Below are 24379 nucleotides of genomic sequence, written 5' to 3'. Positions count from 1 at the left end.
TACCACTTTAGGAAGGAAGGATGGAACTGGCCTGAGAACAACCTTATCTTGGTGGAGGATAAGGTACAGTATGGAGAACGACAGGATAAGGCCGCCAGCTCAGAAACTCTCCTGATGGATGTAATGGCGATTAGAAAAGCCACCTTCCATGAAAGAAAAGACAGAGGGATGTCCTGGATTGGTTCGAACGCCGTCTTCTGGAGAGCGCCAAGCACAAGATTAAGATGCCATGGATCTATCGGAGAACGATGAGGCGGAGCTACATGGGCGACTCCTTGGAGAAAAGTCTTCACTTGCGGTAAGGAAGCTAGATCCTTCTGGAAGAGGATTGCTAGGGCAGACACCTGGCCTTTGAGAGTACTGAGGGAAAGGCCCGCATCCAAACCAGATTGGAGGAAACCAAGAATGGATGGAATGGAGAATGACAGTGGAAAAATCTCGTTATCGCACCAACGGAAAAAAGCCTTCCAGTACCTATGGTAAATGCGGGAGGAAGCTGGCTTCAGAGCCTTGATCATGGTCTGAATGACCCGGCTGGAAAACCCTGATTCCCTCAGAATTGCGACCTCAACGGCCATGCGGTTAAGCTCAGACTGAGAATTCTGGTGGTAAAGGGGGCCTTGTGAGAGAAGATCTGGACGGTCTGGAAGCCTCATGGGGACGTCCGCGAGCATGTTTACCAACTCCGCGTACCAAGGGCGTCTCTGCCTGTCTGGAGCCACTAGGATGACAGGGATGTCCTCTGACTTTATCTTTTTGACCACTCTTGGGATGAGGGCAAGGAGAGGAAACAGGTAAGGCAGTCGGAACTGGGACCACGGAATTACTAGGGCGTCGCAACCGACGGCTAGAGGATCCCTGGACCTGGCTACAAAGTGAGGAACTTTGTTGTTCATCCGAGATGTCATGAGATCGACGTCCGGGGTTCCCCAACGCTGGCATATCTGCCCGAAAACTGTGGGATGAAGGGACCATTCGCCTGACGCTAGACCTTGGCGACTCAAGAAGTCAGCTGCCCAATTTTCCACCCCTGGAATGTGAACAGCGGAGATCGCCGGAACGTGAAACTCTGCCCAGCGCAGTATCCTTGCCACTTCTGACATCACCTGCCTGCTGTGAGTACCGCCCTGGTGGTTTATGTACGCCACGGCCGTGGCGTTGTCTGACTGAATGCGGGCTGGGTTGCCTACGAGGAGATGCTGCCAACGAAGGAGAGCAAGGAAGATTGCCCTAATCTCCAGAAGGTTGATGGGCAGAAGAGTCTCCTGGGCGATCCAGCGCCCTTGGGCCGTTTTCTGATGGTAAACTGCCCCCCATCCTAGGAGACTGGCATCGGTGGTGATGACCTGCCACCGAGGCGGAAGAAAAGACCTTCCGCGGAGAACTGGCGCCGCAATGTCCACCAAGTCAGCGATTGTCTGACTCTGAGCGGAAGAAGAATGGGGCGGTCCAGAGAAAACGAGGTCTTGTCCCAGACTGACAGGAGGAACAGTTGGAGAGGGCGAGAGTGGATGGAATTGTGCGAAGGGCACTGCTTCCATGGAAGCTATCATCTTCCCCAAGACCCTCATGCAGGACCGAAGGGACATGATCCTCGAGCGTTGTAGGGACTGGATCCCCTTGCAAAGGGTTGAAAACTTGTCCCTCGGTAAAAATACCCGGGCTAGATTCGTGTCGAACTCCATGCCCAAAAAGGTCAGACGCTGGGTAGGGCACAGGATGGACTTCTCCTTGTTGACTATCCATCCGAGGCGTCTGAGGGCATCCAAGGTTATCTGAAGACTGTGAAGACAGTCTTGGCGGGACGAGCCCATGATCAGGAGATCGTCCAGGTAAGGAATGATAAGAATCCCTCTGGACCGAAGGATGGCCATGACTGTTGCCATCACCTTCGTAAAGACACGGGGAGCGGAGGCTAGGCCGAAGGGGAGGGCCGTGAACTGATAGTGATTGTCCTGAATAGCAAAGCGGAGGAGGTATCTCTGATGCCGCAGAGAAATGGGGATGTGGAGGTAGGCATCCTGTATGTCCACAGAGCAGAGAAACTCTCCGGGTTCCATCGAGGCTATTACCGAACGCAGAGACTCCATCTTGAAGTGGCGGATCTTCACGTGGCGATTGAGAAACTTGGGGTCCAAAATTGGACGAAGAGAGCCGTCCTTTTTCGGGACTACGAAGAGATTCGAGTAGAACCCAGAAAACCGTTCGTTTGTAGGAACGGGAACGATGACCCCGGCGGAAAGAAGGGAGGAGACGGCCTGAAGGAACCTTGGAATCTGTGACCGCTGTCTTGGGGATCGAGACAGAAAGAAGCGACTGTTTGGGGGGGGGAAGAAAACTCGATTTTGTATCCGGATGTGATGATTTCCCTGACCCAAGCGTCGTCGATAACGGATAGCCATGCGTCCTTGAAAGAGGAAATTCTGCCTCCCACCCTGGAAAGATTTCCAGGTGGGGGTGACCCGTCACTTAGATGAAAATCTGACGGATCGGGAGCCTGAGGACCTGGAGGGCTGACCTCTGGACCTCCAGCGGGGAGCCGGCTTATAAGAAGGCTTTCTCCGGTCTCTGGAAGCAGGATGCCGGTCCTGCTGGGATGAACCTTCTGCGGGAGAGAAGGGGCGAAAGGAACTAAATGGCCGAGAAGCCTTCCTGTTAAAGAACCTCCTAGGGCGGGACTGGGGAAGGGAAGTGCTCTTTCCACCAGTGGCATCTGAGATTATCTGATCCAGCTTGGCGCCAAAGAGCCTAGTGCCGTGAAAAGTCAGGTTGGTGAGCGACTTCTTTGAGGTGGTGTCCGCATTCCACGACTTCAACCAAAGAATGCGGCGTATGGCCACTAGGTTGCTGTTAACTCTAGCTACGCACCCAGCTGCGTCCAAGGAGGCCAAAAGGTATTTGCCCACATGATTAATTTGGTCTGCTAAATCTGCCAGGTCATCCTTAGGAGCTGCCGCTGAAATGCCCCTGCGCAGAATTTTTGCCCAAGCCGAAATGACCCTCGCCACCCAAGCAGAGGCGAAGATAGGACAGAGGGAGGTGCCGGATGCCTCAAAAATTGACTTAGCCAACGACTCTATTTGCCTGTCTGTTGGGTCTTTAAGATAAGCTCCGTCTGGAAGGGAAAGAACCGTCTTAGAGGAAATACGAGAAACTGGAGGATCTACCTCGGGAGCTTTAGTCCGTTTCGTGACTAGATCCGCATCGAAGGGATATAGTACATCTAAGTACTTGCGGTCTGAAAAACGTTTCTCAGGATGTTGCCAGTGATTGGCTAAGGAAGTGTCTTACTCTTTATTATTAGGAAAGGTTCGAGATGGAGGCCTCGCTTTCTTAAAGGAAACAGAGCATTCCTGCGGGGGTGCCTTATCCTCCTTTATCTTGAGTGTTTGGTATATAGCCGATATGAGACTATCTACCATATCCCGAGTTCTAGCTATGTTGTCCGTCTCTGAGTCAGATCCAGATTGGGAATCGTCTGACCTAGGATCGTCTGTTGAGGATGGAGACGAAGGGCGTAGCCGGAGAGAAGCGGAGGGACCCTGCGAACTGGAAGAAGAGCCAGACAGGACCCGCTTCCTAGAGCCCCTACCTGGCTTGTCCGTCTGAGGATCGCGGTCAGGTGCTGGCGACTCACCGTGAGAGGCGGTCGGTGCACAGGTGGCTGCGGATAACTGAGGTAACCGCTCTAAGACCTGGACCAGCGATTGAGACACTTTTGTCAGATCAGAAACCGACTGAAACATCGCCACGGCCCACTCAGGGGGTGGGGCGGCCTCCACCCGGGGCTCGGAGTGCTCCTGAGGGGCAGACATGGAGGAAGGGCTGCAGGACGGGCAGAGGGGAGACGACTGACCTGATGCCCACTTCTTTTTACAGCGCGCGCAGGCGTAGTGAATAGCGGTGGGTCTAGAACAGAAGGCCCTTGCAGGGTTGGGCATAAGTCTCTGTGGTAGAAATACTACCTGAATGAAACTGCTGGGGGGAAGCTAAGTCAAGCGTCAGGGAGAGTGAGCGTCGAGCCTACCGAGGTTCAGAAGCAGACAGAACAGCGTTGTGTCACCCAGAAAACGATCCGGAGAAGAGGGAGGAAGATGCTCAGCAAAGACCGGAAAAGGACGCTGGCGGTGGGCGGGGCTTAGCCGCCGCACCGTGTGATTGGCTGAGACCCGAGGGGGGGGGGGGCGCGGTTAAAGTCATGCTGACAGGGCAGAAGTGAAAGCAGCCCTGAGATAGGCTGGAGAAGCGTGCGAAGAAAGAGGGAGAGGGAGGACCGCTTTTGAAAATGAAAGCGCTCCCTCTGCTTTCACTAGCGACGGCGCGCCTGGCGCCAAGAAACCATGTATACCACCGCAGATTAAATGATGGGCTGGAGAAGGGGGCACCGGGAATGCTGACCGTGGAAGCCCCCGCCCCCCCCCCCCCCCCGGTGACAGAAGGAGCGCGCGCCTGCCAGAGCGCTGTCCCAAAAGAGCGGGGAATTCAAATAGGAGGAGAGAGGTACCGATTGACAATGTGTGAGGGGGTTGCAGGGCGCGTATTAGGAACAGCGCTGTACTGGCTGTGATAGCTGCAGACAGGATTGAATGGGTCCTTGTAATAGATCTTTGAGAGCGGGGCTGAAGGGAACATTCAGATAAGCTTACCTGATGTCCCTGAAGATGATGAACGCAGGAGCCCACGATAGAGCGCAGGCCGCTGGGAGAGGCGATCCTCAGTACCCGCACCAAGTCCGTATGGTGCAGAAGACAGCTCCAATCCCAGTGTCAGGGGAAACGTCACCGCTGGCGACCGCCGTCTTCCTCTCAGCCCTGTCCTGGGAGAGGGATGAGGAGGGGAATCGGCTAGGACCGGGCATCCATCCATGGCCCATAACACCCGAGGGTGATAGGGGAAGGTCCTGCCTGCGGGCCTGAGAGTTGCGATGTGGGCAATACCACATTGCTCGCTCAGCCGCATTAATTGGAAAAGCAGGATGAACTCACATCCTGTTTCCTGATGCTGTATCTGGAAAATAAAGGGAAAACATTAACACAACTAAAAAACCTGAAAAGAAAAGATTAAATGCGGATCTGGGGAGATCCCGGTCCGCCTCCTACAGACACTAAGCACAAACTGAGGTGCTTGGTGCCTGTCGGTGGGTGTATACTGCCGGGGAGGAGCTAATTTTCTTGTTTTGCATAGTGTCAGCCTCCTAGCAGCAGCAGCATACACCCATGGTAATCTGTGTCCCCAATAAGGCGATAAAGAAAAGTCCTTCTATGCAAGTTTCTAATTTTCCTGATTAAGCCCAACGTGGCACTGTTTTGACCTCTGTGCCCCAACACACAGCAACACACACGGAAGTGAATGGAGCTGAACAAAGCGACATATTAGATGCCTTTTCATCATTCAAGTGGCCAAGACATGACAAAAATGTCTAAGATGGGAATAACCCTTTAAAGACTCTGGTCTGAGCCAATACAAGCAAAAAAAACTCATGTGACACCGTTAGGCAGCACAAGTTATTTTCAAGGGGATGGCTTACCTTTCATTTCAACTACGTCGACTGGAACTTGCTTCTCTCTCATTCTAAAGATCTCAAAATTGGTCACAACACCCTATGTGCGAGATAAGAAAGACTTCTAAGCAGTCACAAAGCGACTTGATGGCAGAGCACACCCAGACAGGAGCCTACCTGCGTGCCCTTAGGAGTCCGGTCCACCTTCACGCACAGATAGTCACCATTCTTCTGCCAGTGCAACTTGCAGTCGACCACATTGAACAAGTTTCTGACTCTGATCTCCTGTCTGGATGGCAGCTGCATTAGCGTCACTCTGGCTGGGATGTCTTTATCTTCAGGGACCCAGAATGCTATGATGTTACCGCCCGGGGACCATGAGAAGTCTCTGAACAGAAAAATGCACTTGTAAGGGCATGTGCACACAACGCCTTTTTTCAGGCCGATACGTTCTGTAAACCTCCACCCCTTAAAGAAAATAAAGCTTGCAAGACAAAGCAGTCCAAAATAGCAGCTTTTCACTTACTTTATCCCTGTAATCTTCAGACTCTTCTTATCCAAAAGGCCCATAGACTAAAAGGAAGGAAAGAAAAAAAGAAAAAAGTTGTCAAAGCATAAAAGACCCATCAAATTGGTCATCATTACCACGTCGGTGCGGATTCACCACCCCAAAGATCAGCGCCCGCAGTACTGAAGGGATCAGAACTGCTGCTGCCGGGTACAGGAGATCAGCTCCTATTATCATCCATCAATTCAGTAATATCCAGAGCCGCTGTACTATCAATCCCCTTATGCTGCTCTATGCAAGTCACTACTTACCGCTGCAGCCAATCACTGCAGGAAGTAGAGACTAGGAGTGAAGTACCATGTTTCCCCGAAAATAAGTCCTAGCATTCAGGCTTTTTGGAGTATGTTTAAAATATGTCCTACTCCAAAAATAAGCCCTAGTTGTGATTCAATAAGACAGTGTCCAAGCAGCTAAAAAAGTTAAAGAATACAGGAGGACCCTTCATCAAATACAGGCAATCCCCAGAGAATCGCACTCACCAGACCCCAAACAATTAAGAGTTTGCAAGTGCCAATGGTGGATGGGCTCTCACACAGAGAACTGCGTCACTGTCAGGTCCCTCGCCATTCCAGCTGCATTGCAATACAGCTCAGATACACAGATCGGGTACCAGTATGACTACGCTCCACTAACGAGCGCTGTTTCTGCATCCGGTCACCAGGGGGAGCCACCCGCTCTCAGGGGGATCTGACAATGACACAGATGTGGCGTGAGAGCACCTCCACATTTAAACTCTACCATAATTGTTTGGGGTACGATGAGTGCAATTCTTTTGGGGGTAAATCAATATTAGCACCCAGTCCAAGTACATATAGAACAATATTTGTAAATTTAACTAGATAAACCAGAATAAATATGGTATGTACCCACCACTATAGTACTGGTGTATATGGTTGTGCACCATGAGAACAGCAGATCAAATAAGAAAATATACAACTGAATCAGGATCATAGGATTAACACTAATTTTTGTCTAAATACAATTTATGGAAAAATGCTAATTAAAATATTAATATATTAGCCAGTAGATGACACCACATAATAAAGACCTACAGTTTCCAAAAGGAATTGATACCACATCTATTTGTCGTTTACATGTTAGGTAAAATTCTTTTTGGAATTTGTAGGTCTTATTTGATGAATACTACAGTCATTTATATCGTTATACCTTTCCCTATTTGTTATGTGGCGCCATCTACTGGCTAATTGATAAAATTAAATGTTAGAGTAGCATTTTTCAATAAATTGTATTTCAACTAAATTGTGTTAATATATTTTATTTTGGGGATTGTTTTTCGTGAAATACAGGACATCCCCTGCAAATAAGCCCTAAATAATAGCAAGTAGTTCTTCTTTATATCCAACCTACTTTTTTGTTTGTAAAGGACAACTAACCTACAAGGGATTGCAGCACTTTATGGTAAACATATAGATAAGTTTGGAATAGTGCAGTCTGTATGGAGGCATCCAGCATTAGAAGTATACTTTTTTCTTTAACATAAGAGTCAAAGGCAACACAGTGGCATATTCGGAGCGGAGGAAATCCTCCCAATGTATACTGCACCACAGTGTGAACTGACCCTAAGTGAAGAAGCATTTTCTTAACAGTCCTTAGAGACTGCCCTCTATGCTCGAACAAACAGATTATAAAAAGTTGGTGAAATACTTACAGGAGTTTCATAAATGCTGAGCGTGTCTGGAGTCATTCTAGCAAAGAACTTGCCATCGTGACTCCACCTGCAGAAAGGTGAAAGATGCTCAGGCACTTGCAACAAGTCAATGGCAAGCATAAAAACATATAAGATTACTTTACATACTTAAAAATTGGCCAGTGCGCTGAGCTCTCACAGTGGAATCCTCTCTTCTTCTGTCCAGTCAAGGTGTCCCAGATAATAATGGCTTGAGGGTCGTCCTTAGTGTCCATAAGAGGGCTAAATGTAACAAGATACCTACGAGAAAATAAAAGGAACATTTTAGCTGCAAAAAAAAAAAAAACAACAACCCATGAACAGGATAATTCAATAACCAGTGGAGCCAAAACATAAAGACTAGAAAGCTGTGGCCCTTCCAAAGAGCAGATCCGCTGGAGGCCGAACGTCTGATATTTGGTTTCCTGTGTCCCCCAATGAAGCGATAAAGAAACCTTTTTATTTTATAAAGAGAACCTGTCAGATTATGCTGCCCAAACCACAGGAAGGATAAGACACTGGCTGTGCAATTGCAGCAATACATTAATTTAATCCCAGAAATAATTTAGAAAAATCAGACCTGACAGCAATCACAAAGTCAATGTCCCATTTATGCTGCCCGTAGTCCTAATATCAGGTTCCCCTTTAGACCAATACCAAAACGTACCCACCTTTCACATGGAGAAAAGTCAATGAGTTGTACACCTTGATGGCTAAACCTCTGGATCTGCTTGAATTTCTCTCCTCCCCAAAGTGCAATTCCTCTCTGATGGAAAGTGGCCAAGTAAGTTCCTCTTGGAGACCAACGCACATATGTTTCAGTCCATCGCTAAAAATAAAAATAAAAAAAAGACTTCAACTATTTTAATTAAAAAAAAAAAATGACCAAGCAGGAGACTAAATAATTGCACTTGTCAAATTTATAGGGAGCCTGTCAGCACAAAATGACTTCAAACCAAGCACAGGCGCTTTGTGCACCCTCGGTGTGGCCAAACGGTTCGGCGCCCCTTCCCACCTACTTGCCCTCTATCGCCATCCTTTTCAGTCTCAGAGCTGTTAAACAAGCAAAAGGATGGCATAGATAAATGGGAAAATAAGTATGTGGGAAGGTGCACTGAACTATATGGATCTGTCAAAGCACTGCACAGAGAGCCTCTGCTTGTTTTGGTCAGGTTGTGCTGACAGACTCCTTTCAAAAGGAATCTGTCAGCAGGTTTTTGCTACCTCATCTGAGAGCGGCATGATGTAGGCTAAGAGACCCTGATTTTAACAATGTATCACTTTGTTTACTGGGTGCAGCTGTTCTGACACAGAGTATTAGATTTAGAATGAAGCAGAGCTCAGAAAGCTAATCCCGCCCTCATCAGGCTCTCTCTATAGACAGTGAGCTGCTTATCACAGGAGGGGCGGAGCCAGACCAGAGCTCACACACAGCTAGTCACAGCAATGTTAATCACAAGGCGAGTCAAATTTCACTGTAAGTAAACGACAGAACACAGCCGTAATTGTGACACATGGCTAAGTTCAGCGTTTTAACCCCTACCTCATGCAGTCATCAGATAACATAGCAAAAACCTCATCCCACTGAGTATTACAAGCGCTAACTGGAAGCGCCGTCCTAGTCTGGTTTTAAAAAGTTGTCGGGTGAGATGGTTTATTAATACATATTAGGATGGAGAAAAGACTAATAATAACATATCTGTTGCAACCAATATCATGTTAAAAAATCATGTAAATGAGTTTGTTTCTGTATCAAACGCATGGATTTTTTCCAAATCCCATCCAGATTAATAAAACAATCACAGATGTGTCTGCAGCAAATCTGACACTTGAATATACTCCAGAGAAAACAGAGGGTTAGAGCACGATGGCTCCTCCACCAGAGCACTACGGCTTCCCATGATGCTACTGAACCACGTACAGCTCTCTCCTCCACTGGAACTGGCTCTTTCACATCGTTCCAGAAGATCGTCGTCCTATCACCTGACTCGAATATAACACTGAACTGATCCCTGCAGTCTGGATCTTCAAGCCAAGATCGGAGGTTACCCTGGAAGAGAAAAAAAAAAAAAAGATAGGTGAGACATGTAATTATAGTGGTGTACACCCACAACTCAGCCCATATCATTCACGCTGCCAACGTCAAACTCTTACGTAATAACAGACAGCATTACACCCATAGAGAAAATCATGTACTTGTCCCTCCAGGAAAACACAATATACACTTACAAAGTCTTTAAATGGCTGCTTTTCAGGGACTTCCCATTCATCCCCAATGATCATATATCTGCAAGAGTGGAAACAACTGGTTAGTTATATCTTTTTACTGCAAAGAAAGGCCTCGTATCACATCTGAATGAACTCACTTGTCAAAATCTGTGAAGATGTTCACTCGAAAAGTGTGCTGCTTGTCCAGCTTGTATCCGTCCGCGTTCTTCACGGCGTCCTGAGCTTGAGCTGGTAGTGCATACTCTAGGAAAATGTACCTAGGGTACAGCAAAAACAAAATAAATTAGAAAATGAACCTCTTGTGGCTTCTGAAGTCTGGAAACCAAGCGCAAGAACTTATCTTCAGACATCGGACTGCAAAGAACATCTCCGTTAAAAGGAGTCGGTCAGCACAAAATGGCTGTTCAAACCAAGCAGAGGCGCTCGGGGCACCACTAAGTTCAGCGCAGCTTCCCACCTTCATGATTTCCATCGATTTTCACACTTATTGCGCTCCTGTAAAGCCAAAGCTGTCTATCGAGGAAAAGGTAGGCGAGTGGGAAGATGCACTCAACCGTTCAGCCACACCAAGAGTGCACAGAGTGTCTGTGCTTGGTTTGATCAGTTATTTAGTTTAACAGACTCGCTTTACATGGCTTCCTCCAGCATCGCCACTTTTTTTTATTTTCGGATACACACCCTTTAGTTGTCCCATCCACGTCCGGATAATACTCGTTGGTAATTTTTCCAAACTTGGAGAAAATTTTATTGATGACATTTTTCAGCTTCTCCAGGCGGTCAGGTCCAACCTGTGGTACGTTATCCACCACGACCACGGAGTCAATACCGTCTGCTTCCTGAGGGCGATCTTTTAGGATATCATCAAGTAATTCTAGGGAAATAAACAATTAAAAAAAAAAAAAAAACAATTACTTCCATATGCCAGAGAGCGATCACCTAAAAGGATCCATTGCTCATCTCTACATGCGCAAAGGGATGAAAAAGGGACGGGCACAGTCAGCGGCATGCAACCTGCCCGAGCCATTCTTGCTCCCTTGACATAATGCAGAGGAGGGTCTTACAGCCTCTTTGGTTATATGTAAAAACAACTAGACAGATTCCCCACTCTCTCTATGCATGGCACAGAAAACGCTCACAGCCAGTGCAATACATGGTGGTGGGAAAGGTTCATGGACTAGGAGAGGCCACATTGCAAAGGAAACAGCAGTGACCTCTCCGACCTTTCTCCAGCACAGTGACACTACCCACCAGGCAGCCCATTCACATGAACATAGCAGAACTGCTATATCAGACCCTAACTGGTCAGGAGCGGCACGGTGTCATCAGGGAACGCAGCCCCCGGGGCCATCAGCTGATATTACTGAGTCACGCTGCAGGCAAACAGCCAGACATCTGAGATCACATTACATGTCAGCCATGCAGAGGACGGTGGGGCCCAGCGGAACGGGACCCGCTGCAACCGTCCATGTACACTAACTTTGGAGTTATAATGTCTCACGGCATCAGACGTAACGGTCTCTGTAGTCTGTATCTATACAGAGTGCATGTTATACAGCCTCTCTGCACCCGCTAGGAACACGCACATATGTGCTGCGCTGGCAAGACAAGGACATCATCAACAGCCAGCCCTCTCCTGTGGTCCCCGGCGGCAGCTGCAGGTCCTGAGCTACTACAAAGCCCACCATGCATCAGTGCATTGGAGGGGGAGAAGGAGTGTTGCGTTTAAAGCTTTGGTGGATGATTAGCTTTGTAGTAGTTACTAGTCTTGCGCAAGAGCCGGTTATCAGTATTCTCGGCTGTCCTTTAGGGTGTACCCACCACATGGCAAAGCCACAGAAGAACCGCCCGGTCTACACATGTGGGTTAGTTTCAATCTGCAGCTACTATTTTTTCTTTAGAGTATAACTGCACTTATTGGAAAACTTTTGACACGTCAGGCACTCTGATCAATGGGAGTCTGTATGCAGAGAGCCCCAAAACCTAGGGGCTGACGCACTCAGCTCCCTCCATAACGCACAGGAGACTCTTCTACGACAGTACAATTCGCACAATTTAGTGAAGGACATAGGGAACCTTATATCGGGTCCATCAGGCTCCATCTTTGCACATTTGTTTGACGGGTTTTATGTTTTTTTTGAGCAGTGTGACTGCAGAATTGTGACCTCTCACACCGTGTGCACTGCACGCTGTCAGGATTCTCCTGAATCCTTGCTAGGAACAATGGTCACGTGACTGTAAACATGCAATATGCATACTCCCAGCCAGAATCCGACTAGACACTTGCATTGAGCGAGGTCGTGTCCATCTGGCCGGGTGTGTGCATAGCGCATACTTGCAGACACGTGACTCTCGTTCATAGCGCTGACACAGGAGAATCCTGACAGTGTGCAGTGCAAGCGGTGTGAAAATTCACAAGTCTGCAGTCACGCAGGGTAACAGCACACTTGCCATTTTAGACCGGACAAGCAAATTTGTATTGCTTAAATCCTTCCTGACATCCGCTGTGTATGTATAGCACATGATGTCGGCTGAGGATATACAAGTGATCACAGGTTCCAAGTTCCCCATGAGAACAACATAAAAATGGGGCAAAAAAAAGTTTAATAAAATATAAGAAAAAAAAAGGAACGCTCCACTTAATTAAAATTAACATATTTGATATTGCCGCATCCATGAGGGAGGATTATTTCCTCGTAATATATATGCCAACAAATCTCCCAAAAACCGCTATAAAAATAATCATCTCAAATCATCATGTGTCCCAAAACAGCATCAAAATTCTTCTAGACAAAGGGGGGAAACAAACCTTCCTTCAATGTAAATAATAAAAACATATGGGGACAATTTTTTTTTTGCTTCACTATTATGCTATGTTCACACGTGTTTTTTTCCTGCAGGTTTTGGTTTGTTTTGGTGCTTTTTTTTTCCTGCGTTTTTGTCAGAGTACATGTGTGTCTCTTGTGCATGCCAATAAAAGTTTAGCGCATAAAAAAAAAAAAAATCTGATTTTCATCAGATTTTGGCACCAATGCCTGATACCTGCATTGTTCGCACCACCCATTGCTTTTAATGGGTGAAAAAGACAGAAAAAAGCTGAAAGTGACATGCTCCATTCTGCAAAAAAAAAAAAAAGTATTGCACAAAATACTGAGGACAAAAACCAAGCTGAGTGCCTGAGAATTCTGAGGTCTCACACTTTGCTGGTCCTGTAAAACGCGGCTGAAAATTAGCATAAAAACGCAACGTGTGAACACAGCTCTAACGTTACTTTCCCATAACGACCTGGAAGTGACAGCGCTTTGGATGCAGCGCACGTCCGCTGCATCCAAAGCGCTGCGGTCTATTGAACGCGGGTGAATCCGCATGTTATCATTGAACCGTGAGGATTCACCACATCCAATACATTGTACGGGTGACACTGACATGCTGCGGTCTGGAAAGACGTGCCGCATGTCCTCCTCCGCTGTGCTGTAACATCTGGCCACTGCGGGGTGGACGCTGCACAAGTACACAGCATCCAACCTGCAGCGTTTACTGATCGTCTGCACGTACCCTTGATATTGCAGAATCTCTGCTCCTATTACCGTATATTGTATAAGCCGAGATTTTCAGCCCATTTTTTTAGGCTGAGTGCCCACGTAAGCGCTTTTTTTCACATGCAAAAACGCTTAAAATTTAACGCATACATTAAGCATCCCATTCTTATAATGCATTCTGCATTTTCTGTGCACATGATGCGTTTTTTTTTCCACATTAAAAAAACGCATCGCGGCAAAAACGCAGCATGTTCATTAATTTTGCGGAAAAAAACGCATTTCCAACTATATTCAATGAGAAAGTGGATGGTCTGGAAAAAAACACACAAAAGACGCGTAAAAAAAGCGCGACAAAAACGCAAAAAATAAAAATGCGGATTTTCCTGGGAAGGAATCAGGTTTTGCTCAGGAATTTTCTGCATACGTGGGCACATAGCCTAAAAGTGCCCCTCTCGGCTTATACTCGAGTAATTGTCCCGGGGGTCGGCAGGGGAGGGGGAGCGTGGGTGTCAGATCATACTCATCCCCTCCTGGCGCGGTCTCTGAAGTCCCTGCTTCTCTCATGGTCTCTGGCACCTCAGCTCTTCCAGTGTTCAGCGGTCACGTGGTACCGCTCATTAAAGTCATGAACATGCGCAAATTCATGACTTTAATGAGCGGTACCATGTGACCACTGAACACTGGAAGAGCTGCGGCACCGAGACCATGGGAGAAGCAGGGACTTCAGAAACACGCCAGGAAGGGGTATGACGGGGAGGACGGTGGAGTCATGCTATATTCACCTGTCCCCATTCCACCGCCGCGCTGTGCTGTCTTCCGCGTCCTCGGGCTGTGACGCTCAGGTCAGAGGGCGCAATGATGTAGTTTGTTCAGGCAGAGGGCGCGCACTATCATTGACAGAGGACCTGGAAGATAGAGCGGCGCACGGTGGTGGAACGGGGACAGGTGAATATCGCAGGTGTCGGGGACCTGAGCCAGCGGTGACATCGGCACCTGGCCCCCAGCGACAACAGGTATGTCTTTTTTTTTTTTTTTTAATAGCAGCAGCATATGGGGCCATCAAGATATATGGAGCATTATATGGGGCATAATCTATGGAGCATATTATGGGGGCATTATTAACCTTTATGGAGCATTATATGGGGCCCATCATGAACTGTATGGAGCATTATGTGGGGCTCCTGATTCAATATGGATATTCAAAAACATTTAACCTACTGATGTCTCAATTAATTTTACTTTTATTGGTATCTATTTTCGTTTTTAAAATTTACCAGTAGCTGCTGCATTTTCCTCCCTTGGCTTATACCCGAGTCAATAAGTTTTCCCAGTTTTTTTATGGCAATATTACGGGGGGGGGGGTGTTTGGGGGTTGTCGGCTTATACATGAGTATTTACGGAAAGTTACTTGCATTATTTTTAGTGCTTTTTTAACACGTTTTTGTCATTGCAGTTTGTGTGTCTCGTTGTGGTGTTGTGCTTTAAATAAAGCTGCTTTGGGTTTGATACTTCCCGCTATCTGACCTTAAGGCTATGGGCCACGTAGCGTTTTAAAACGCACAATGAAAACCGGACTCCTTCCCAGAAATCGCGCGTTTTTTCCGCGCGATTTCACCGCGATTCTGTTCGCGATTTTCTCAAGCACTTTCCAAGCGATTTGAAGCATCGCTTGGAAAGTGATTGACAGGTTGGTCACACTCGTCAAACAGTGTTTGACAAGTGTGAGCAGCTTTTTACTATTGAGGCCGCCTATGCGGCCTCAATAGTAAAAGATAAGATGCTAAAAATGATAAAAAAAATAAAAGAATCGGGGTATATTTATCTTCCGACGCCCCGCGCTACCATCCAGGGCCTCAGCGTTCCCAGCGATGCCTTGCGAGACCTGTGATGACGTTGGTCTCGCGTTACTATAGCGATCTCGCGAGACTGCTAGAGTCACGCGAGACTGCTAGTCACGCGAGACCACGTCATCACAAAGCCTTGCCGCAAGGCATTACTGGGAACGCTAGGCCGGGAATGCAGCGCGGGACGCCGGAAGGTAAATATACCCCGATTTTTTATTTTTTATTCTTTTTTTTTTTACAGGGGTATGGTACCCAGGGCCTGGAGGACAGTCTCCTCTCCTCCACACCGTGGGTACCAACCGCACATGAGACGCTTAACTTCGCGCATGGTGGGCATAGCCACATGCGGGAAGTAAGTGATTCTCATGCATTCCTATGGGTGTGGAATACCGGCAATTCTTTGCGATTCCGCACAAAAGAATGATCATGCTGTGATTTTTTTCAGCGATGCGATTCCGCCGCGGAAAAAAGCGCAGCATTAGCACAGCATGTGCGGAATGCCATAGGAATACATGGGGGGGCGTTCTGTACACGGTTTTTAAACGTTTTCGCGCCGAAAATCACGGCAAAATCGCATCGTGGGCACACAGCCTAACAAAACTTTATTGATACAGTCAAAATCGGCGCACCCGCAAGAGAAACGGACACGCTGCGGATTTGAAACTCGCATCGCAGGTCTGTTTACTCTGCCTAAAAAAAAAAAAAAAAACAAACAAACTGACTACAAGATTTCAATAAATCCCATCCATTCCGCTGGATCTGTGACGACTCCGCGTGTGCACACAGACTGACAGAAAAATAAAATACACGCAGTTTGTTACCGCCGTAATCGTACAGACCTACTAGACATTCAGGCTTCCAGATCACAGCGACCCCCGTAAAAACCCTGCCGCCCCTAAAAAATTAGGAAAATAAAAAAAAAACAAAACCAGATTTTTTTTTTACAATTTCACCAAATTTGGGATTTTTTTCCTAAGGCTGAGCGCACATGGTGCGGATTCTGTGCATGCGTTTTTTGTGCACAGATCACGAAATCCGCAGGTCCAATGACTGACATTTTTCCTGCGGATTTCTTCCTTTTTCTTTGCGGATTTACTGCGGTTTTTCCCTGCGGATTTGGAGAATGGAGCGGGTGGAAAACCGCACAAAAGAAGTCACATGCAGTTGTTTGAAAAAACCGCAGCAAATCCGCACTCTGTTTTCTGCAGCGTCTGCACAGCTTTTTTTTTTTTTCCATTGATTTATATGGTACTGTAAATCACAGTGCGGATCCGCACTAAATCTGCATCGTGTGCACACAGCCTTATTCTCCAGATGGTAACATGAATGGCGCCATTCACAACTACAACTCGTCTGGCAAAAAATAAAAAAATAAATAAAAAAAAAGTGTTACAGCTCTAGGGGGGAGGGCAAAAAATAGAAGTGCAAAGACAAAGGGTTAAATAACAAGACAGTTTTCCTTAGGTCTAAGTATCTAGGCTGCAAGTGCATGCTGGGAATTGTAGTTCCCCAGCAGCTGGAGACCCAAACAGAGGGCCCCCCTCACTGCCGTCCTCACCCTCCTCCGTGATCTCGTCCACGAAGTCCTCCGGGTCACTGAACGACATCTCGTCCTCCTCCTCCTCAGTGGCCGCCTCCTCCTCCTCCATGTCTGGCTCAGGCCCGTCTAGCGCGTTATCCGCCCGGTGCATTGCCCGCTCTCTCCGCTCTGCTGCTGCTCGGAGTCTCCGTGGTGCTGGACGAAGTGACCGGTTACCGCCTTCGGTGCTTTACCGTCACCTAGAAGGGAAGCCCCTGGCTTCGCGGTACTAGCGGGCCATGTGCACAGGACCCGGCGCCGGGCGGAAAAGGAGCGAACTAACATGGCGCAGAGGGGAGGACACCTCCCTAGTCATGGCCCACCTTACTAACCTAAACTGCAAAACTGATGGATATCACTGTTGTATTAAATATGAATATGATTTAGCCTCCTGATAATATTCTAACCAGTCACTTATCTTTTAATGTAAAAATATTGGAAGCGCCACTGTGAAAAATGCCTCCCCCTGCGAGCAAGAAGTGGATTGATCCAAGATGGCCGCCGCCAAGTTGCGTTCTTGCTGACGCCTCAGTGCAGTGTGCGCGGGCGGGCGGCGTTGTTGTCGTGTCGCGTCACGTTCGTGACTGAAAGTTTAATAAAATGCTACTAAAATCACTCTGTTAATAAAAATTTATGACCAAAAACGCATTCATGAAGCGAAATGTGTCATGTTCTGTTTCTGGTGAAAGCTGGGTGGCTTCTAGCTTTTCAGCGCCTGATACCCAGCTTTCCCATTATCCTGAGAGGAATTAAATAATTCTGTACGTTATATGGTAAAGTGAATGGTGTCATTCAAATTTACAAATTAAATAGCTCCATATGGCAATGGCAGCAGAAAACGAGAGCTGAAACGTGAAAAATAGATGTAATTTGGCTATGGGAGCGCAGACGTGAACGGGATCTGAAGGAGCAGACTGGATTATTGGACATCTGTCTATACAAATGCATAAAGGGTCGTCAAGGCAATAGTGCCGTAATATGGGAGCATTTTTGCGCCTATGTTTTCTGCTATAAAGTGTTATCTGAGCATGCTCAGGTGCTAACCAAGTGTCTTCGGCGCGCTGAAATACTATGTTCGTGTCCTCGCGGCTGTTCAACAGGCACAACACATGCAGGGATAGTCTGTTAAGGGCAGGGTTCCCCAACTCAAGGCCCACCAACAGGTCATGTTTTCAGGATTTCCTTCCTATTGCTCAGGTGATAATTGCATCACCTGTACAATGCAAGGGAAAACATGATCTGTTGGTGGGCCTTGAGGACTGGAGTTGGGGAACCCTGCATATGTTACGCCTGTCGAACAGCCATGAGACATGCAGCCACAGGGGCTTGAACATGTTTTTCGTGTGCACCAAAGTCACTCGGTAAGGCTGGTTTCACATTTGCATTAAAACAACGCTGCGCCCTGCGTCGTTAAGCCCCGCCCCGAGCCGGCTCCCTGCCCGCCCCATCCGGGATCACCGCCTACTTTCGCATTTGCACGCATGCGATCGGCGCACCCTATCTTTAGCATAGGGTGCGCAGATCATGCGCTGCCAGTGTGAAAGTAGCGTGCTGCGCACTTTTGACGGTGCGCCGTGCGCGCCGAAATGCAGCATGTTGCAGCGCTGGACTGAGTCTGAAGTCCAGCCCTGGCATTTGCAGCTCACAGACCCACTGGCTGTGCGGTTAAGATGAAATATGTTTGTGGTTATGACTGGTCGGGGCATATATCACATTTACGCCTCATCCAGACGTCCGTGTTGCACGTGAGTGTTCTGTCCACTTTTTTCACCCATTATAATATATTGACTGTTCACATACCTGAGTTTTTTCATGGACAGTGCGTCCATGCTAAACTCATGGAGTCATGTCCGGTTTTTCCCGGTATCACGGAATAAAAGTGCCAATACAGGTCTACGGGCCAGTGAAAAACACGTCCTGGCAGCTGCTCCAGCAGCCATGTGTACTGGCAGCGGTGGGAAGTCTTGCTGTTCTAGCTACCTGGTAGCAACATCACACATATTAAGGTTATCCAGTCAACATGAGGAGACTGGAAAGTCATTTGGGCACACATTACAGAGTTTTCGCTATTTTCTTCTTCGCAGATCTGTCATAAAACTTGAACGGATTCCTGATGCCGGCAGCAAAGCGAATGAGATTCCCGAAGTCTCATGCACACATTGCTTATTTTTGACTTGCAGATTTAATTCTACAGCGTGCCAATTCTCTGTGCGTTTTTGCTGCAGATTTCACTCATACTAATGAGTAGGGAAAAATCTACATCAAAAACTCGACTACTTTACCCAGCATTTCCCCGCCAAGACATGCAGAAATGGTGTGGAAACTTCTGCACCAAATGCTTAACGCGTCGGATTGGGGTACCAAAGGCCCGCTAATAGCATTGACTTTGGGGGGGGCCCCACTTTTCACCTGCATACAAATATTACACTACCCTCGTTAACAAATTTACCTTTATCACTATTTAATAATAAACTAGGTAGATTGGATAATGAATGATGAGATGCTGCTTTCTTTCTGTACAGAGTGAATTATGCAAAGTTCTGCCTATACGGTGGGGTTGGGGGCCAAGATCTGCACGGGGCCCCTTGTTTCCCTATGGGCCATCCCGAGCCTGCCCTTATGGGTTAATTGCCTTTGTAAAGCTATGTTGACTTTGCATCTATTGCTTCTGTTTAATATATACACCAAGAAATCTATATATACATGTTTAGTGGATGCCTGTAAGATACAGTGATCGGCATCATCCATAGGTTCCATTGTAAAAAAAGAAAATGAATATGTTTAACATGTACCGATGTATAATGTGATACAGTGGCCGCAGGAAATAGAAACGAAAGAATAGATATATACACATAGAATACATATATATATATATATATATATATATATATATATATATATATATATATATATATATATATATATATATATACACTAGATTATGGCCCGATGCTATCGCATCAGGAGGATGCGATAGCATCACACCTCTTGCCATGTTAACCCTCAACACACACACTCCTCTCACCTTTCTCCTTTCACCATCTCCACTCACTCTTTCACTCCACATACGACCCCTTCTCTCACTCCGTCTCTCATACTCACGCCGTCATCGCCGCTGCTCCACGATCCCCGGCATCTTCTTCCGCCGGCGCCATCCTGGATCCAGACGTTGTCCACGCCGGCGACATGTTCTTGCGGCGACGCCATTTTGGTTCACAAAATCCCGCGATAGTCAAGATGGCGTCGCCGCAAGAACATGTCGCCGGCGTGGAGGATGTCGGGATCCAAAATGGCGTCGGCGAAATCTCGCGAGTTTTCGCCGACGCCATTTTGGATCCCGACGTCGTCCTCGCCGGCGACATGTTCTTGCAGCGACGCCAACTTGAGTATCGCGGGATTTCGCCGATCCAAAATAGCGTCGCTGCAGGAACATGTCGCCGGCGTGGATGCCGTCGGGATCCAAAATGGCGTCGGCGAAATCTCGCGAGATTTCGCCCACGCCATTTTGGATCCCGACGTCCTCCACGCCGGCGACATGTTCTTGCGGCGACGCCATCTTGACTATCGCGGGATTTCGCCGATCCAAAATGGCGTCGCCGCAAGAACATGTCGCCGGCTGAGGACGTCTGGATCCAGGATGGCGCCGGCGGAAGAAGATGTCGGGGATCGTGGATCAGCGGCGATGACGACGTAAGTATGAGAGACGGAGTGAGAGAAAGGGTCGTATGTGGAGTGAAAGAGCGAGTGGAGATGGTGAGAGGAGTGTGTGTGTTGAGGGTTAACATGGAAAGAGGTGTGCGGTGACGTCACCGGTTACAACTGGACGGAAGTTGTTACTACCGGAAGCTGGTTAGGGCATTTATTATTATAGATATATGCATTCTATGTGTCTATATCTATTCTTTGGTTTCTGTTATAAACCCTGTCATAGGGCTCCATTATATGTCCATTTTGCAAGCCTGCGAGAAAATCTCGCCATACGGATGCCATACGGATTACATACGGATGCTGACATGCGCAAAATACGCGACCACACCTTGATTACGGATGACATACGGAGCACTGTTTAGGGGTCTGTCATCCGTATTACGCATGTAAAATACGGAGCGTATTTTGCGCAGGTTAGTGTGACTCCAGCCTAAGGCTAAGTTCACACTAGGTATTTTTGGATTTCAGAAATCTCAAGCTGTCGGCTTTTCCTCAGCTGGTTATGAAAATTATGCGGGAACCCCACTCCTTTTTTATTATTTAATTATTTATTTTATAAGAACGATACACAGATGGCGGTGCTGACTACAAGTCTCATCAGCGTCGCCTGGTCTCGCTGATTGCAGAGAGACCAGGCGACAATGATGAGAGCTGCATCCAGCACCTGGGAACAGCGCTAACTGGACTGCTTTTCCCAGGCGCGCCAGTATGTGTCACACTGATGTGGCACATGGATGCCATACGTATGCAACACACGGATAGTACAGGTAAAGTTTTTTCCAGTAATATCAGGACGTATGAAGGGAGCCGTACAAATAATTACTGAAAGTGTCTGGAAACCCTCATACTCATTAGTGGCTACGCGTAGTTACCGGTGATTCTGGCTGACGATGTCCGTGAAGTCGCCAATGCTTCCTTCCTCCTTCATGAGTCATGACACAAACGTGAATAGGTGGAGAAGGAGATCAAATGGTAGAGTGGATGGAGGTAGGACACAGTGATTGAGTCGATCTCTGCACAACGGCAGCGCAGAGATCTAACTACTGAATAATTTCAGAGACTTGTAGAGCGCTTCCCTGAGAAGGAGCAGCCCACTGCCAGAATTGCCAAATGGCCAGTCCAGCCCTGATGCTCAGATAACGCCTTATCCAACCATGTTTGCTCAACACTACTCCTTTCCATTCATGGCCATTTTTAATTTATACATTTTCGTTTTTTTGCTCCTATTCCCAGAGCTATAACTTTTTTTTGTTTCCCTCTATATAGCCATATGTGAGTTTTATTGTTTTTTTTTCTTTTGTGGGAAGAGTTGTAGTTTGGAATGACACCATTCACTTTACCATATAATGTACTGAAAAACAGGAACTGAGGTATAATGATGGGGAAGAAAATCAATTCCGCCCTATTTTTATTCTTTTACGTTTACGGCGTCAGTACTAATTAAGAAGAGATCTTACACACACATATATATATATATATATATATATATATATATATATATATATATATATATTGTGTTTGTATCACCATTTTTCAGACTTTTTGACTTTTCCACCAATGGCCTTGTCTTTCAGCTTGTTTCCTGCGTCGTGACCTGTAATTTTCATAGTTACCATTTTGGTGTTAAACGTAATGTTTTTATGGCTTGTAGCTGCATTTTTTTTTATTGGAGGTATATTGACTATAAAATGAATGTGATAATGCCAAGAAACTTTTAGATAGGAAAAAGGAGGGTGATTCAAACTTTTTTTTAATACTTTATAATGTTTTTTTAATCCCCTTAGAACTTGCAGTCGGGGGTGATGCAAAAACATTTGGCCTTATTATGGGCTATGCTGTCAGTTTGGTCACAATAGGTATTTTTCACAACTTTTCAAACTTTGCCAAAGTGAAAGGATCAGTATTAATTCCAGGTCAGATGATGTCGGGGGGAGTTAAGGATCCGGCATGTCCGATTTCATACTGCTGATTTTTTCATTCAGCCTGAGATAAGTCGTCACCAGAGATGTCTGGCGGCTGCTACAGTATCTCATAGAGAACAAAAGAGCATATGGCAAAGTAGGGCGAGATTGCGGACCCATTGTTCTGCTGACAGTCACCTAAGGTGAATGAGGGTCTTGGGCTATGTTCATGTTCACACAGAATTTTTTAGTTAAAAAAATGACAAGTTGCGGTATGATCACATTGAGTGATCTACTGTAAAATCAAAATAAAAAATAACCTCGGCTTCGCCTGGGAAAATTGCGTATGTTCATTCTTTTGACAGTTTTTGGATAGGTTTTCAATTGGTTTCTGTGTCAGGAAACTCCTAAAAAAGACTTAGAATTTTGACACGGATCTACTTAAAAAAAAAAACTCTTTAGAGAAAAACATACTTTAAACTGGGAACCGTCCCACATTGGGAGACTAGTCAGACAGGTGGGTCCCCGGTGGCCTCTTCCCACCCACTGTCAGTGACAGACAGGTCTCTCCCTATACATGCACCCAGGGAGAAACCATTGTGGACCCCCCAATCCGACTATTCTACCGTGCAGTCCAGTGCTGGCTTTTGACTCATGTTTTTCTCTGAAACACCAGAGTGTTTTAGGCTATGTGCACACGTTGCGGATTCTGCTGCGGATCCGCAGCGGATTTGGCCCTGTGGATCCGCAGCAGAACTTCAAGTGATGTACAGTACCATTATAGTGTAGGGAAATTAAAATCCGCAGTGCACATGCTGTGGATTTTTCCACGCAGATTTGGTGGGGATTGAAAACTGCAGCATGTCACTTCTTTTGTGTGGATTTGCTGCAGTTTTCCACCTGCTCCATCCTAGAAATCCGCAGGTGGAAAACTGCAGGGGAAATGCGCACAAAAACTGCAGTAAATCCGCAGGTAAAACGCAGGTCATTTTACCTGCGGATTTAGCAAAATCTGCAGGAAAAATTCCTCAGCATATTCCGCACCGTGTGTACAGTCAATCTTACAAGGCTGAGATCATGCAGCCAGTGTCTGATACAGGCAGCTCCCGGATCCGGCAGCATCACCTATTAGGCTGCTTTTACACTTGCCGCTTTTTATGCGGCCCGTTATTGTGGGCCGCATGTTTTTGTGGTATGCCGCAATAACGGACCGCAAAAAAGTTTGCGGAGTGCCGTTTTTCATTTTTACAATACTATGGAAATAGTATTGGAAAAAAAAAATGGCGTTCTGCAAAACCGGAAGTCATGGTGCGCCACGAAAACAAACTTCCGTTTTGTTTTTGTGGCCCCCATTGGTCAAAATGGGGGGCCGTGTCCGTACGCCGTATAAAAGATATTTTATCACGCACGCAAAAATGGCCCTCATGGCCATACGGCACATGGCGCACCGTGGAATTTTTGTGGGCCGCAAAATAGAAATCTATTGGCACCGCAAAATTGACCCGCAAAAACACAGTAAGGCTGTGTGCACAGAATTCCTGCGGATCCGCAGTGGTTTTTACCACGCAGAAACGCTGCGGATCCGCAGTGTGATTTACAGTACCATGTAATTCAATGAAAAAAAAAAAAACGCTGTGCAGACGCTGCAGTTTTTTCCACGTGGTTTTGCTGCGGTACAAAATCCGCAGCATGTCACTTCTTTTGTGCGGTTTTCAACCTCCCCAGTCTCCAAATCCGCAGTGGAAAACCGCAACAAAACCGCATTGAAAATGGAAGAAATCCGCAGGAAAAATGCAGGTCATTTGACCTGCAGATTTCTTCAATTCT

At 46.8% G+C, this 24379-nt stretch overlaps 1 protein-coding gene across 1 annotated transcript in view; it reads right to left on the bottom strand.

Moving 5' to 3' along the window:
* The window catches only part of LOC141057191 (eukaryotic translation initiation factor 3 subunit B), a 30201-nt gene extending 12812 nt beyond the window's left edge, over positions 1-17389 (bottom strand). Inside the window, exons 1-11 of the mRNA XM_073553734.1 lie at positions 16923-17389; positions 10663-10855; positions 10122-10241; positions 9985-10042; positions 9677-9805; positions 8427-8584; positions 7885-8016; positions 7738-7804; positions 6027-6073; positions 5678-5888; positions 5528-5600 (exon numbers count right to left, since the gene is read on the bottom strand). Coding sequence (XP_073409835.1) covers positions 5528-5600; positions 5678-5888; positions 6027-6073; positions 7738-7804; positions 7885-8016; positions 8427-8584; positions 9677-9805; positions 9985-10042; positions 10122-10241; positions 10663-10855; positions 16923-17055 — 1321 coding nt within the window. The 5' untranslated portion in view covers positions 17056-17389. The remainder of the gene's footprint in view (positions 1-5527; positions 5601-5677; positions 5889-6026; positions 6074-7737; positions 7805-7884; positions 8017-8426; positions 8585-9676; positions 9806-9984; positions 10043-10121; positions 10242-10662; positions 10856-16922) is intronic.
* Positions 17390-24379: the final 6990 nt, after the last annotated feature.

This window comes from Dendrobates tinctorius, unplaced genomic scaffold (genome assembly GCF_039654945.1).
Source record: "Dendrobates tinctorius isolate UK_male_01 unplaced genomic scaffold, ASM3965494v1 ptg000202l, whole genome shotgun sequence".
NCBI classification, from domain to species: domain Eukaryota; kingdom Metazoa; phylum Chordata; class Amphibia; order Anura; family Dendrobatidae; genus Dendrobates; species Dendrobates tinctorius.
The sequence above is the reverse complement of the archived record's forward strand: the minus strand, read 5'-3'. Positions and strand labels throughout refer to the sequence as shown.